The sequence below is a fragment of the Dama dama genome, chromosome 21 (assembly GCF_033118175.1).
Source record: "Dama dama isolate Ldn47 chromosome 21, ASM3311817v1, whole genome shotgun sequence".
Taxonomy (NCBI): Eukaryota; Metazoa; Chordata; class Mammalia; order Artiodactyla; family Cervidae; genus Dama; species Dama dama.
In genome coordinates this window covers 36,662,926-36,677,923 of record NC_083701.1, presented here as the reverse complement: position 1 = coordinate 36,677,923, position 14,998 = coordinate 36,662,926, and the positions used below count along the sequence as shown (strand labels likewise).

Genomic DNA, 14,998 nt, shown 5'->3' with positions numbered 1-14,998 from the left:
TATGCAGTGTCCTGCCAGCCACTCTCTTCTTGCCTTTCTTTGGGCAAACAGCAGTGAGAGACTTTTCAGTAAGAAGTCAGACCGTGTCACTTCCTTGCTCACCCCTCTCCCCACCATGGCTCCTGTCACATGTGGAGTGAAGGTGTGACTAGTTTCCTATCACCCACCCCTTGACTCACTGCTTCTCAGGTACAAGAACACTTGCTCTTTCTCAAAGAATGCCCCTCTCTGTTACTGCCCCAGGGCCTTTTGCTGTACTATTTGCTAGAGACACTTTTTCCTCCTGGCATCTGCATGCCTAGAATTCTTACTCCATCTATCTCTTTATTCAGCTGTTACCTCCTGAATGAGCCTTTAACTTTGCTCCCTTCCTCTGCATTACTTTTCTTCCTAGCCCTTCTTACCAGCAGATAATGTTTGATTGATTGATTGTCTCCTGAGTCCTGTCCACCATCCCTAGGGACTAAAAGAGTCCCTAGCACAAATTAGGCCCTTAATAAATATTTCTTGAGTCAATAATTTGATTCATATACCCCACCTACCCACAGCCCTGGCAACCAAACAAGGGCAGGAAGAGGACCAGGTTATTCATTCCTGAGCGTTCAGAAGGGAGGAATGGTTTTACTCTCTCTCCCCTGTGCTCCCCCAGTTTGGCAGGCTAATTTCTGGGAGTCTGCCAAGAATGTAAGTAGGAACAGGTGACATCACCTAGGAAGACTGTCTTGTCTATGAGAAACAGAAGATTGAAGCCTAGGGAGTATGGACATTTTTTTTTAAAATTGTTTTTTATTGAGGTAAAATCCACGGTAACATAAAATTCACCATTTTAACCACTTTGTAGAGTTCAGTGCATTGTGAATTCCTGCATTCACAGTCTTGTGCAGTCATTACCACTATCTAATTCCAGAACATTTCATCACCCCCATAAGAAACCCCATACCCCTTAGCAGTTACTCCCCACCTTCCCTCTCCCTAGCCCTTGACAACCACTAATCTCCTTTCTGTCTCGATGGAGTTGCCTGTTGTGGACATTTCATCTGAATGCAGTCATACAATATGTAGACTCTGCATCTAGCTTTCATTTAGCTTAATGTTTTCAGAGTCCATCCACATTGTATCATATATCAGGATTTCATTACCAGGTGGTGTTAGTGGTAAAAGAACGCGCCTGCCAGTGCAAGAGATGCAGGAGACATGGGTTCGGTTCCTGGGTCAGGAAGATCCCCTGGAGGAGAGCATGGCAACCCACTCCAGTATTCTTGCCTGGAGAATCCCCATGGAAAGAGGAGCCTGGCAGGCTATAGTCCATGGGCTCATAAAGAGTCAGACATGACTGAAGCAACTTAGCACCCACACATTCCCTTGTATGGCCGCACAATACTCCATTATTTGGGTAAACTACATTTTGTTTTTTGATTCATCAGTTGGACGGACCTTTGGGTTATTTCCACTTTTTGGCTGTTAGGAATAATGCTGCTGTGAATATTTGCATACCCATTTTTGTTTCAGCACTTTTAAAAATTTCTCTTAGGTTTTATATACCTGGGAGTGAATTGCTGGATCAAATGGTAATTCTGTGTGTAACGTCTAAGGAATGCAGTGGCTGCACAACAGTTTCCATCCTGGTGGATGTGAAGTGATATGTCCTTGTGGTTTTTGATTTGCAGTTCTCTAGTGGGAAACTAATGCAGTTCCCTAATGGGACTTTGGAAAAGCCCCTGATGCTGAGAAAGATTGAGGGCAGAAGGAGAAGAGGGTGTCAGAGGATGAGATGGTTGGATGGCCTCACCAAGGCAGTGAACACGAACTTGGGCAAATTCTTGGAGATAATGAGGTACAGGGAAGCCTGGCGTGCTATAGTCCATGGGGTTGCAAAGAGTCCTACACGACTTATTGACTGAACAACAACAACGAGATCGTTAGCATTTAAGCGTGGATTCCAACAAGGTGGGTTAAGAGAGGAGACAAGCATGAGAAAGGGCAGTAGGCTGGTGTCAGCTCGGTCTCCTGAACTTACTGCCCCCAGCTTTCTCTTTGGAACTGATGTGAGCACTGATCTCTTATCTAGTTTGACTTAAATTGCCTTGATGTCCTAAGTCTGTCATGACCTCTCCAAAGTTTAGGGTTAGTAGCTCTGAAATTTATAGTGCTCATTTATCCAGTTCATTCAGAGGCTGCATTATATAGGCATTAAGATCTTGACACTAGAGTGAGACTGTGTGCTTAGTCACTCAGTCGTATCCAACTCTCTGAGACCCCACGGACTGTAGCCCACCAGGCTCTTCTGTCCATGGGATTTTCCAGGCAAGAATACTGGAGTGGGTTGCCATGCCTCCTCCAGAGGATCTTCCCAACCCAGGGATCGAACCAGCATCTCCTGCATTGCAGGTGGATTCTTTACCAAGTGGGCTACCAGAACAGCCCCTGTCTGGGTTCAAATGGTGACTCGAGTGGTATGGCCTTGGGCAAATTAGTTAACATCTTTGTTCCTCATTTCCTCATGTGTGAAGTGATGTTGAGGTTGTCATGGTGACTGAATGGGTTGAGTATGCACACAGCTTGGAATAGTGACTGGCACGTAGTGAGTTTTGTGTGTTTGCTATAATCACAGTGATGGTGGTGATGATGATTTATCTAGATAACCATTTAGGGAAGGGGCAAGAATAGTTTCATGCTGATCCAAGTGTGGGATTCAAGGTGCTGATTATGTATTTATAAAGTGGGGCTCTTTGATAATATGCTCTGGTTTCCATAGTCCTATTGTGGTCCTGGCATCAGTGACCTGGTACAAATTGCTGACTCTTAATGGCTCATATTTTATATTCTACAAGTCATTCCACTGATTCATCAGATTTACATTTTGAACACAGGTTTACCTTTGGACAGTGCCTAGACTTATTTCAATTTAATGTTTTCTTCTGTTTATACACCAGTACAGCTATATTATTTTAAAACATTTGGAATTATGAAGAAACTATCATTTATAATTCAATCACTTCAAAACATCCTATCCCAGCTTTTAGTGCCTGTCTTTCTGTATTTTTCTTTATGCATTTTAAACATAACATTGGGTTGGCCAAAAAGTTTCGTTCAGGTTTTTCCATTACATCTTATGGAAAAACTTGAACAAAACTTTTTGGCCAACCTAATAATTTAACAAATAGAATAGAATATTCTAAAAACTCTCTTAAAGCTTATTTTCAGCTGCCCTGTGAATCTTTTCTAATATATCTTCATTTTTGAAATTTCTCAGGACTAAACATTCAGATCCCATAAAAGATATATTTTCAAAATTTATAGATGTGAATAGAGAAAGAACTTTCTCCTATCTGGACATTTTATATACATACAAGCTTGAAAATGTGCCAGGGACTATTTTACAGCTTTATGATAAAGCCTATTATTTTTCTATAGCAAGAAAAAGAATGCTTCGTTGTGCCAAAAAATGTACAGAACATCAGAATAACCAACAGGGCATTTGAATTCTCAGTTTTGCTTTTTAGAGTCCTTTAAACATAAATTCTGCCAACATCTTACAGCTAAGTAAAGTGAGATAGAAAGATTAAGTGACATTGCTGTTTTCAGTCCATGTTAGAAATAAACACAGAAATTCAAGGCCTTTCCTTATTAGATCAGAAGATAACGTGTTCATATATTTAAGACATAAACCTGTAGGGGAGATACGAACACTTAAGCTGGGCTGAGATTTATGAATAAGGCTATCATATAAAATGAGGCAATTATTTTTCAATTTTTAAGAGTTATAATGTTATTTGGACTATATCTTTCTCACCTTGTAAAAATGATACTTAGAAAAGTGGGGATGTTGGAGAAGAAGGCAGTCAGAGAATAATCGGGAGGATTCTGATTGTTTAGAAAGACATATATAAAATGAGTCCACAAAGAGAGCATTAATGAGGTAACTTTAGGGAGGATGGCAAGGATCTATAGTGTGGAAAGTCATTATAACTGACAGTCAGATGTAAGACTAAGAATATCATGTTCTCACGAGAATATATAAGAATGTAAAACCTTCTGTTTGCTCAGAAACAAAGCAAAACTGTGTAAGCAATGTCAAGTACTAATTCAAAAGAACCAAGTACCATTCTTTTCTTTATTGTTGTAGTGACTTGTGAAATCTTGAAGACAGGCCAAATCGAAAGACTTTTGAGATCTAAAGAAAAGGGAAACTTATTTTACTTGAAACTGTGCTTGTTTGTTTTTTATAAGACTATTAGCAGACAGAGGGCAAAGAGGAATGGGGGGAAAAAGTGGTCTTACAAACAGCCTTTATAAAATTGAAGATTGTTAGGCAGGGTTGTACTTGAGCCCATTTTTCTGATCTTTTGCTTCTGGGGGAGAGGGTGTGTGTGTGTGTGTGTGTGTCCATTTTTCTGATCTTTTGCTCCTGGGTGTGTGTGTGTCCGTCTGTATGTGTGTCTGTTGAACTCTTTGTGATCCCATGGACTGCAGCCTGCCAGACTCCTCTGTCCATGGAGTTTTCTAGGCAAGAGTACTTGGGTGGGTTGCCACTTCCTGCTCCAGGGGCTCTTTCCCACCCAGGGACCGAACCGGAGTCTTTGGTGTCACCTGCATTGGCAGGTGGATTCTTTCTTACCAGTGCCTGGTAGGTTACCCACTTGTGCTTATTTTTGTCCCTGCTTGGCCTGACATACCCTCAAAACACAAAATCTCATTGTGGAGTTCTGTTTGTTCAGCAGCTTGTCAGTAAAACACAACTGTCGTCTGTTAGTAGACCTTATTATTAGGTTTAGAAAAAACCCTGCCTTAGATTCTCTGGCCCGCCAAGGATATAGCTAGTTTAATAAACATATGTGAACAAAAATAGAAGAAGGTAAAGCAGATTATCAGGAAATGACTTGAGTGGCCTATGCTCTGAAGTTAGGAAGACTTGAGTTTGACCCCTAGAAACTGTTGGGGAGTTTTGCTACATCTCAAAGTGACCATAAAATATTCACTAGTAGCTTAGATGGTAAGGAATCTGCCTGTAATGCAGGAGACCTGGGTTCGATCCCTGGCTCAGGAGGATCCCCTGCGGAAGTAAATGGCAACCCACTCTAGTATTCTTGCCTGGAGAATTCCATGGACAGAGGAGCCTAGTGGGATACAATCCATGGGGTCGCAAACAGTTGTAGACGACTGAGCGACTAACACACAAGGTGACCATGGGGACATCGGTCTCACCAAGCTGCCTTTGGGATTAAATGAGAAAGAGATGCAGGAAGCCTAACTGTGGTGCCATAAGGAGCGTGTTCAGTCCTTTGCTTGCCTGGGGTTTGCAGCAGTCAGCAGGTTTCATCAGTTGTCCTGTCGGCTGCAGGTACTCTCAGACTAGAGTGTGCACGCTCACCAGGGGAACTTGTGCAAGTGAAGCCTTGTGTTCCATTCTCAGAGATGGAGTCAGCGGGTCAGGGTTGGGACACAGGAACCTGCATCTGTAACAGGCACCAAAGATGCTTATGAAAGCGGAATCATGCTTTACAAAACATACCCTGGAAGAAGCGGTAGGTAGAAATCAGTTGACCTTGAACGTTTAATAGTCTGGATGGATGAGTTTTCATGGCTCATCTTTTAACAATAATCACGATGGGGATTGAAGCATTGATCACAAAACCCTAATTCAGGAAAGTCATTCAGGAAGAGCAGTGTAAAATGGATAACCAGCAAGGTCCTACTGTAGAGCACAGGTAACTCTGCTCAATGTTATGTGGCAGCCTGGATGGGATGGGAGTTGGGGGAGAATGGATACGTGTGTGTGTATGGCCGAGTCCCTTCACTGTTCTCCTGAAACTAGCACAACACTGTTAATCAGTTGTGCCCCTCTACAAACTAAAAAGTTTTTATAAAAATAAAACCAAACTGATAAGATGAACATTAAAAGAGAAAAGAAGAGCAGTATAAGATTAGGTAAGTATATATGTGCTAATTTGTAGAAATACACGCATCACTTATTATAAGCACTTTACCAAAAATAAAATAAAAATAAGTAAAAATAGAAAAAGGAACTCCATTAAATGGACCATACCTACTTTTAAAGTACCTGAGTTTGTTTTTTTTTAACCATGGGAAATGAATATTTAGAGACCAGGACCTAACACACAAAAGGAATTCTCCATCTTCTCTCCTATAATTCAATCTGGGAGCCATTAATGAGAGTGCTCTGGTTAATCGTAATAGTCATGATGGTATGAGGAGATGTGATATATAAGGTATTCCAACCACGTGGGGTAAATTATTAAGAATCATTGTTAAGTAAGAGGATGGAATGAAACTGGAATGAAACAAGTCAGGCGTCGGGTCTTGGTATTTCCTGCTGTTAGTGCTAGAGCTTTTTACTTTTTACGTTAAAAATACAACATACCTAGTTTTCCCTCTGATATTTATGCAATACTACACACACACACACGCACACACGCATATCCACATCATACACACATGCGTACATAGAGCCATTTTCGATGGCCAAAAAGGAAGAGGCCCCAAGGGCTCTTTAGTGTGCAATTAATATTTTGGTCAGAAAATCAGCAGATTGTTTCAGTATGGTTATGTGTTATGACATCATATTCCAGTAAAGTTATAATGAACAGAAATTTTGTTTGTCTCTGTGGCAAACCGAAATGAGTTTTGTAATTGTCAGCAGGCCTTAGTGATTATAGTGGCGCCCACTCCCTCCACTGTAGTTAAAGATCTGTTAGCATTCCAGTCGTGGACCTCTGTTTTCAGAAGTGTATAATTAATTGTAAACATTTGCTCTATGGTGAAAGCTTGCCACATAAGATCTCAGTCCAGGAGTAAATTTCTGATTTCAGGTTGTCTATTTTCAAGTTTTATAGTGGAACCAGTTAGAAATATGCATAAAATCTGTGAAGATAGGAAAACTGAATTCTGTGAGAAGGAAGATAACCTGTATTCATGATATTAGTCTGTCAAAATTTCTGCATTGGAGGGATCTAGGCTAAATAGGTATTAGGGAATTATATACTTCAATATATCAGTTTTTGCAATCAAAGGGCAAAAAGAATTGTGGCTTTAATGCTTTTTAGTCTCTGCATGTTAAAAATATCTTTTACTATAAGTGATTTTTCTTCCTTTAACTTTTTTATATTTGGCAATTAAAAATGAGAACATATGATATATAATAAAAACACATTTGACATACTTTATCTTAATAGAAAATTGTGGGCCAAGAAAATTGACTTTAAAAATGTAAAACAGTGCCTTTTTTTTTTCATACTCGCTCTGGATTTCTCTGCTACATTTGACGTTGTTGATTATCCCTTCCTCTGACATTGTGTTGTAATTTCTTTTCTAACTCTGACCCTCTTTCATCTCCTTCACTGCCGTCTATTATTTCCCCTGCCTTTTGATCATGGGTATTCATCAGATCCCAGCCTTAGGCTCTTTTTCTTTTTTTTTTGGTGCTTTTACACTTACCCGTTCCAGGTGCTTATCCACTCAACATGGTTTCAATTATTACCTCCCAAATCTCATCTTCAGTACTGATGTACATTTCTAGTCCTTCACCTTCAGTAAACCTTCACTGATGAGTCCCATCTGCTGTGAATTCTTATACAATGGGCTCTGTTCAGTTTATCTCAGGTTGGCTATAGAGGTCTGCCACTTGAACACCAATAATCATCTAAACCTTAGTGGTAACTTGATTGGCTTTTCTTTGCTTAAAAAGAGACATTTTCTAGCACTGGAGTGATTTTTAACTTAATTTTTCAGTGTTTCAGTGATAAATCCAGCATTCCTTCAAAATTGATTCTGTTAGTTTTGCTCAGTTGCCCAATTCAGTGGTCATAGTTCTGTCTTCATTTCACTTGACTTGTAAAGTAGCATTTGATATGACTGACTCTTCCCTCCTCCTGGATATTCTTGCCCCCATTTGGCTTTCAGGAAGGATATTCTGCTTGCTTGGTTTTCCTCCTATCACTCCCTCCCACAGAGTTCTCACTGTCTTGTGGCTTTAAATTTCACCTATATATATTGATTCCCAAATTTTGTCTCCACCTCGGACCTCTTTCCTGAAATCCAGACTTATTAGATCTGACTGTCTGTTTGACATCTTCATTTGGATGTCTAAAAGACTGAATAACTCAACATCTCCAAACCAGAGCTGCTGGTATTCATTCCTAACAAACCCATTCTTTTTGCAGTTTTCACCAACTTAATTCCTGGGCACTCCATCTTCCAGTTGCTCATGTCAGAAATTCTGGCATCTTCCTCGACTGCTCTCTCATATTCCACAGCCAGTGCTTCGGTAAACCCATCTTCTCTACTTTTGAAATTCGTCCAGAATCCAAGTACTTCCCATTACTTCCCTTGCTGTCGTCCTAGTTCAGGCCCCCGTATTATTGCAATAGCTTCTTTACAGATGTCCTGTGTCTGCCATCATTCCCCTACAGTCAGATGATCCTTCCAAGGTCTAAGTCAGATTATGTCACTTCTCTCCTTGAAGCCTTCTGGTAGCTGGCCATTGCACTTAGGGTAGAAGTCAGATCCTCGCAGTGATTTCTAAGGAAGGCCCTCTGGCATCTGGGCACGGGTTCCAGCTCCTAGCCTACCTTCCTGTACACACTCAGCTCTCACCTGTTGGGAATCCTCTGAATCACTCCAACATTCCTGACACTCGGCTGCCTCACAGCCTTTGCACTTGGTGTTCTCAATGCCTTATATGCCCTGCTCCAGACACCTCTGTGCTTTCCTTCTTCACTTACTCAAGCTCTTTTCAGAGTTGTCACCTTCTCAGTGAGACGCTGATCACTCTATCTGCCCCTCTTCCCTCACCCCTCAGTCCAATCAAGGGGAGAAGAAACAACAAGAATTTCATATTTTACTTTTATTGGGACTTCAGGCAACAAATATGAATGACTTCAAAAGAGTAGTTGGCAAAAAAAGGAGAAAGCCACTAAAGGTGCAGACGACACCAGAAGACCATACTGCAATCAGATCTACAGCTCTCGGATAATTGCTTAATTCTCTCCAGAGACTTTCACTCTTTCATTCACTGCCATTACCAGTGAATGAATTAAATCACTGCTTTTCTTCAGATGGTGTCACTAGTGTTTCTATTGTAATCTTAATACATGCAATTTTTAAAAAGTTCACTTTTGAACCTTCCCTTCTTTTTCTGTTTAAAATGTATATGGAACTTCCATGGTGATCCACTGGCTAAGACTCCATTCTCCCAATGCAGGGGGACCGGCTTCCATCTCTGGTCAGGGAACTAGATCCGTGTGCCTCAACTAAGACCTGGCACAGCCAAATAAATAAATAAATATTAAAAAAACAACATGTATTTCTAACATCCTAGATATTCTACCTATTTATTTATTGTCTGTCTTCTCCGCTGTAAGGCATGTTTTTGTTTGCTGTGATATTCCCTCATCATAAGAAGATGCCCCATAAATAATTGTTAAATTAATAGATTATATTGCATAGCCTGTTAATTTCTTTTGTTTATCCTTTCTTCTTAAAACCCCCTTACAATCTCCCCTTATGTTGGCATCATTGCAGCTTTCTAATCGTGCTTCCTCTCAGTCTCATTAAACACAAACCTGCTAAGAGTTTTCACCTTAAATACATTTTATTATGGTTCTTTCTGCTTTAGAATTGGCTGAAACTCCCCATTCTTTCTTATGTTGAATCTGCTCTCCTTAATACTTTGCGAAGTATTTATTACTTTACAGTAGTAGCTCCATCTCTCTGCCCTTCCCACGGCTAATTATGGTTACCTTCTGCTAAACGCATGGCAGTCTGCATGTTGTCACCTTGACGGTCTCGCCTGTTTCTTGCCTCTGTGGTGAGTCCCCGTCCTTCAGCCCCAAACTATTTGGCTCACTTCCGTCAAAATGTAACTGAAAATTTCTTGCCAGGAAGTCTTCTGTGATATAGTGAAATAATTTTTACAGTATTAAGTTATGTTTAATGTTTTCCAAAATATGTTTTTCATGGAGATCAGCATACATGCTTTATTATCAATATATATACTGACTCACATTTTATCTTTTATAAATACATTTGTGAGGTAAAACTTTATTGAGGTTAATAGGAGGTTATAATGGATCTGGGCTTCCCAGGTGGCACTCGTGGTAAAAACCCACCTGCCAGTGCAGGAGACATAAGAGACTTGGGCTTGATCCCTGGGAAGCTCCCCTGGAGGGGGGCATGGAAACTCACTCCAGTTTTCTTGCCTGGAGAACCCCCATGGACAGAGGAGCCTGGCGGGCTACAGCCCTTGGGGTCAGAAAAGTCGGACACGACTGAAGTGCCTTAGCACGCATGCACATAGTGGATTATACCTGCTTATTAATATTTTAAGCAAAACAAATCTTACTAATGATTACAGAGTGATTTTTATTGAACTTACGTTAACATTTTTATTTTCTTACTTTAGGTATCATTGCCCAGTGCCCAAGATCTTTTATGTTCAGCTGACTGTAGGAAATAATGAATTTTTTGGGGAAGGGAAGACTCGACAAGCCGCTAGACACAATGCCGCGATGAAAGCCCTTCAAGCACTGCAGAATGAACCTATTCCAGAAAAATCAGCTCAGGTGGGTCACTGTGGCATGTGGCAGCCTATTTCTAATAGCTGCCCAGGGAGATGACTGAGAAGACAAAGAAATGCTTCTTTACAAATAGAGGAAGTCTCTGCTAGTAGAAGGGAACACTGGATCGGCTGTGGCGGCGCTTCAGTTCACCTGTGTGCTCGGTTAGACTCTTGTGTTTTGTTGGGATGGCCTTGCCTTCGAGCACTTTGGCTTAGCCTTCCCAGGCAAGGCAGGATTTGGGAATGTGAGCAAGGATGAGAAATAACATTCATTTACTTTGCATTGAGTGCTGTGTTTTATTGAGCATGGATTACATTGTGTTAATTGACCTAGAATCAAGGAGTTTCAAGTGGAGGAGATATTTATGGATTTTTTTAGTCCTACTTTATTTTACCAATAAGTTTATTTGAAGCTGATATTCAGTAATTTCACTCATTCCCATGGTTTCAGCTGCATTCTCTGTTGACTTCAAAATGGTATCTCTAGTTCACCAGTGTCTAATAAGTCCCCTTCTTATTGAGTTCTCCACTTAGTTTTTGAAGCTAGAGGTCCAGCCTTTAGTTTGCCCTTCCTCAAGCCTGTTGTCCCTCCCCCTTTGCGATTTTTCTTAGTTAATGGCAGACTTAGTATTTTTGTCCTTGTACACTCTCATCATGACTCTTATGTTTGCTTCTGTCTTTCCACTAAGTCCTAAGCTTCTTGACAGCAAGAATACTGTCTCTTGATCTCTTTAAGGCTTACATGGTGTTCAGCATGTGTAAGGCTCCAGAAGTAAGTGTTAAATAGGTGCAGAGCCAGACGCAGAGCTCCAACATCCTGGTTTGCATCCTATACTGTTTCTGCAACTTAGTCTTCATAGAAGACTAAATATCACACACTGGTGAAGTACTGTGTGTGTGTGTGTGTGTGTGTGAGAGAGAGAGAGAGAGAGAGAGAGAGAGAGATGGAGGTCTGTAAGGAAAACTAGGTCTGGGGATATCTACATCAGATTAGTGTTTGGTTGAGTAAAAGATTTCCACACTCAGCATTTATCCTTCTACTTTGAGGGGAAAAAACTTAAAACCAAATCACAAGAAGCCTCTCAGCAAAGCCCTTGACTGCAGTGGTTCCATGGGAATCCACAGGATCCAGTCTCTGGTTTCCTGTGATGTGTAAGATAGGTTCTCTTGGTTGTTCAGTACATGTAAAGTTTGTTACAAAGTGAAGATTGAATGTTGTCCTATTTTTTTGTGATTTAGAATTGCGAATCAGGAAAAGAAATGGATGATGACAAAGATGCAAATAAGTCTGAGATCAGCTTAGTGTTTGAAATTGCTCTGAAGAGAAATATGCCCGTCAGTTTTGAGGTATGTGTTCAGCAGAGATCTCCCATTTTTTTCCCTCCTTGCTCCTCATTGTTTTAAACAAACAAAATTGACAAATAAAATTTTAGCATCCTGAAAGAACTAATGTTCTCCCTTCTGTTTGAGCTGTCTATCATGAAATGATGCAGGCCCTAAGAAAACAGAGCTTACAATATCATGGAGTCCTCCTGATCTCTTTGGCTTTGTATTCAGCCATTTGTTTCATCATAAAATTTATTTTCCAAATTTAAGATAATTTGTAGTAACCTATAAGATTTGGCATTTTGATAAGGTCACATTGAAAATATTCAATATATAATTAATGTTTAGTCACATGTATATATTAATATTTAATTTCTTTTAAATTTATGGAGGCCAAAATATAAATTTAACCTTTTAACGTTACATTTAACCTTTACTGATAAGTCACTAAGACATAATTAAGCAGTTCTCTAGTTTAAAACTGGATAACTATGTCATAAAATATTTGTAAAATTATGTGGCATTTAAAAAAGGAAAAAATATTAAATTGTTATAATACCTCCTTTATTAAGAGGTCACTAACTTTGCAACTCAAGTATTTAGAAAATAGGCAAAACCCAGGAATAAGCTGAAACAGTTGAGGAATATTTTCCTTCAAATTATGTTCTGTTCACCTGTTGGAAAGCTCTCACACTTTACTCGCTGGCAGGATCTACTCACCTCAACTGAGAGCCTGTTTTCTTTCTCAAACATAATCCTATTAAAAGTTGTGTTACCTGATTTCTCAGCCCATAGCACATTAAAGGCAGCAAAATGAAGAAGGCAGGAAGAGAATGTACCTGAGGGCCTATCGGTCCCAGCAAGAAATGATAGGGAAAATATGGAAAACCTGTCAAAAGTAATTGCATTTAACTTGAAAGTCTTTGGAAGATGGGGCCTTCTGAATGCTAGACAAACAGGAACAGTTTTAAAAGTGTTAGATGTCCTTAGAGGTCTCAGATGTCCTTAGTGTAGAATATTTCATGTTCATAATAGTGATCTAACATGAGCAGTAAGAGTTTGAGTATTTAGTCAGTAAAATATATATGTATATTTTTTAATTGAGAAAGATGTCCATCAAAGTGGTTAAACAGCTTTGGTGTTTCAATCTGTAAGCTTAAATTACTTGGAAAATATGCTTATCGTAAATTCCTTTATCCTCAACAGTACTGGATTATTGAGATATTGTATCTTTTTTTCACTGGGATCCAATATTAGAAGGTAAAATTTTAATATAATGGTCAATGCTAAGCAATTTAAATAGGCTATTTTTTTAATAGGTTGGGCTTTTGACGGACATGATGAAGTTTTGAGCACTCAGGCCTTGGAAGGCATTTTGCTTCCCAAAACTGACATAGTTTAAAAAGAGCATGTTAAATACAGGATTTAGGAACATTCATAGCTGACAGATGCATAATCCATTACTGTAGAAAGCTAGGTATTTTTATGGCAAATCTACTTATCTATTTAAGACCATGTTACAGAGAGTAAATATTCCTTATTGTAAGACAGCCTTTGAGGTCTCCATCAAAAATAGGTGATTTTTTCATCTATCACCTCTTTGTGAGAGGCTTCCACATGCAAGATGCTTCATAAGTTATAGAACTCCAGTGAGACATACCCCTTGTGCTCGATAACTTATTCTCACAGAGGAGAAAGTTAGATATGTATGTGGTAATGATTTTATGATCTTAATTTTCTGTCCCATAAGAATCAGGGCAACCATAATTAGAATTGCCTTTTTTAAGCTAGTAAAACACAATTTTGACCATGAATTGAATATGTTTATTTAGATTTCTGTTTTTTCCAATTTAATTCATTAAGCATCAGAAGTATAAATGAAGAGTCTCTGTATAATGAGTTCATAATAGCTTTATTGAAGAAATCCATCATTTTGGCATAATTCTTAATAATTTCAATTTTGATTTTTATATGAACATTAAGAAAGATTTATGCCATAAAAACCCATCTTAAGTCCCTGTATTGAATCTTTTACTTGTATTTAATAGGTTATTAAAGAAAGTGGACCACCACACATGAAAAGCTTTGTGACCCGGGTGTCAGTGGGAGAGTTCTCCGCTGAAGGAGAGGGAAATAGCAAAAAACTCTCCAAGAAGCGTGCTGCAACCACTGTGCTACAGGAGCTTAAGAAACTTCCGCCTCTGCCTGTGGTTGAAAAGCCAAAACTATTTTTTAAAAAACGCCCTAAAACAATAGTAAAGGTAAGTGTATGCTTGTGAATGTTATACTATATATATTATATATATATATATATATATATATATATATTATAGTGTGTGCATGCCAAGTTGCTTCAGTTGTATCCGACTCTTTACAACCCTATGGACCGTAGCCTGCCAGGCTTCTTGATCCATGGGATTCTCCAGGCAAGAATACTGGAGTGGATTGCCATATTCTCCTCCAGGGGATTTTCCCCTGGTAACTCTAGCTAGAAGTTTTTCCATAGGGCAGGCACCTAAGCCTGTGGGTTATAAGCAGAATCAGGGTTGGACATGTGTCTGTAAGTGAATAGTAATTCTGTTTTGCTTTTAGACACTTTTGTATACTTGGGTTCGTTCATGAAATAATAATACCTTGCATATTGGTAGTTTTTTTATGGTTTAAAAAATACTTTCTCAGTCATGAGCACCTTTGGTAAAATTCTCATCACGATGAAGGCAGATGTTGCCCCTCATTTTACAAATAAGAGTTTATGAAACACGTTGAAAGAACTTGCTTGCTTGTGTTCGCCTATCACGGGTGGCAACCTCAACTGCAGATCTGTAATTGAGCATTCTTTGTGCAGTCTGCACTGCCGTGTGGTAACTTCCCAAGACTTTAGGACATGGTGATAGGATGCGGAGTAATAATCATGTGAGTAACACCGCCGCAGCAGCAGACGGCACATATAAAGCACTTTTGTGCCAGATGGGGCTCCAGTGCTTCATGTGCTATCTCACATTTAATCCACAGAGCAGCCCTCAGGCTTCCCTGCTGGCTTAGTTGGTAAAGAATCCACCTGCAATGCCGGAGACCTGGGTTCGATCCCTGGGCTGG

At 39.6% G+C, this 14,998-nt stretch overlaps 1 protein-coding gene across 15 annotated transcripts in view; it reads left to right on the top strand.

Annotated features, from left to right (window-relative positions):
* The window catches only part of STAU2 (staufen double-stranded RNA binding protein 2), a 296,212-nt gene that overhangs the window by 93,172 nt on the left and 188,042 nt on the right, over positions 1-14,998 (top strand). For all 15 annotated transcript variants that reach the window (XM_061123495.1, XM_061123488.1, XM_061123494.1 and 12 more), the window contains 3 exons: positions 10,421-10,580; positions 11,816-11,923; positions 13,951-14,163. In XM_061123495.1, the coding sequence (XP_060979478.1) occupies positions 10,421-10,580; positions 11,816-11,923; positions 13,951-14,163 (481 nt within the window). The remainder of the gene's footprint in view (positions 1-10,420; positions 10,581-11,815; positions 11,924-13,950; positions 14,164-14,998) is intronic.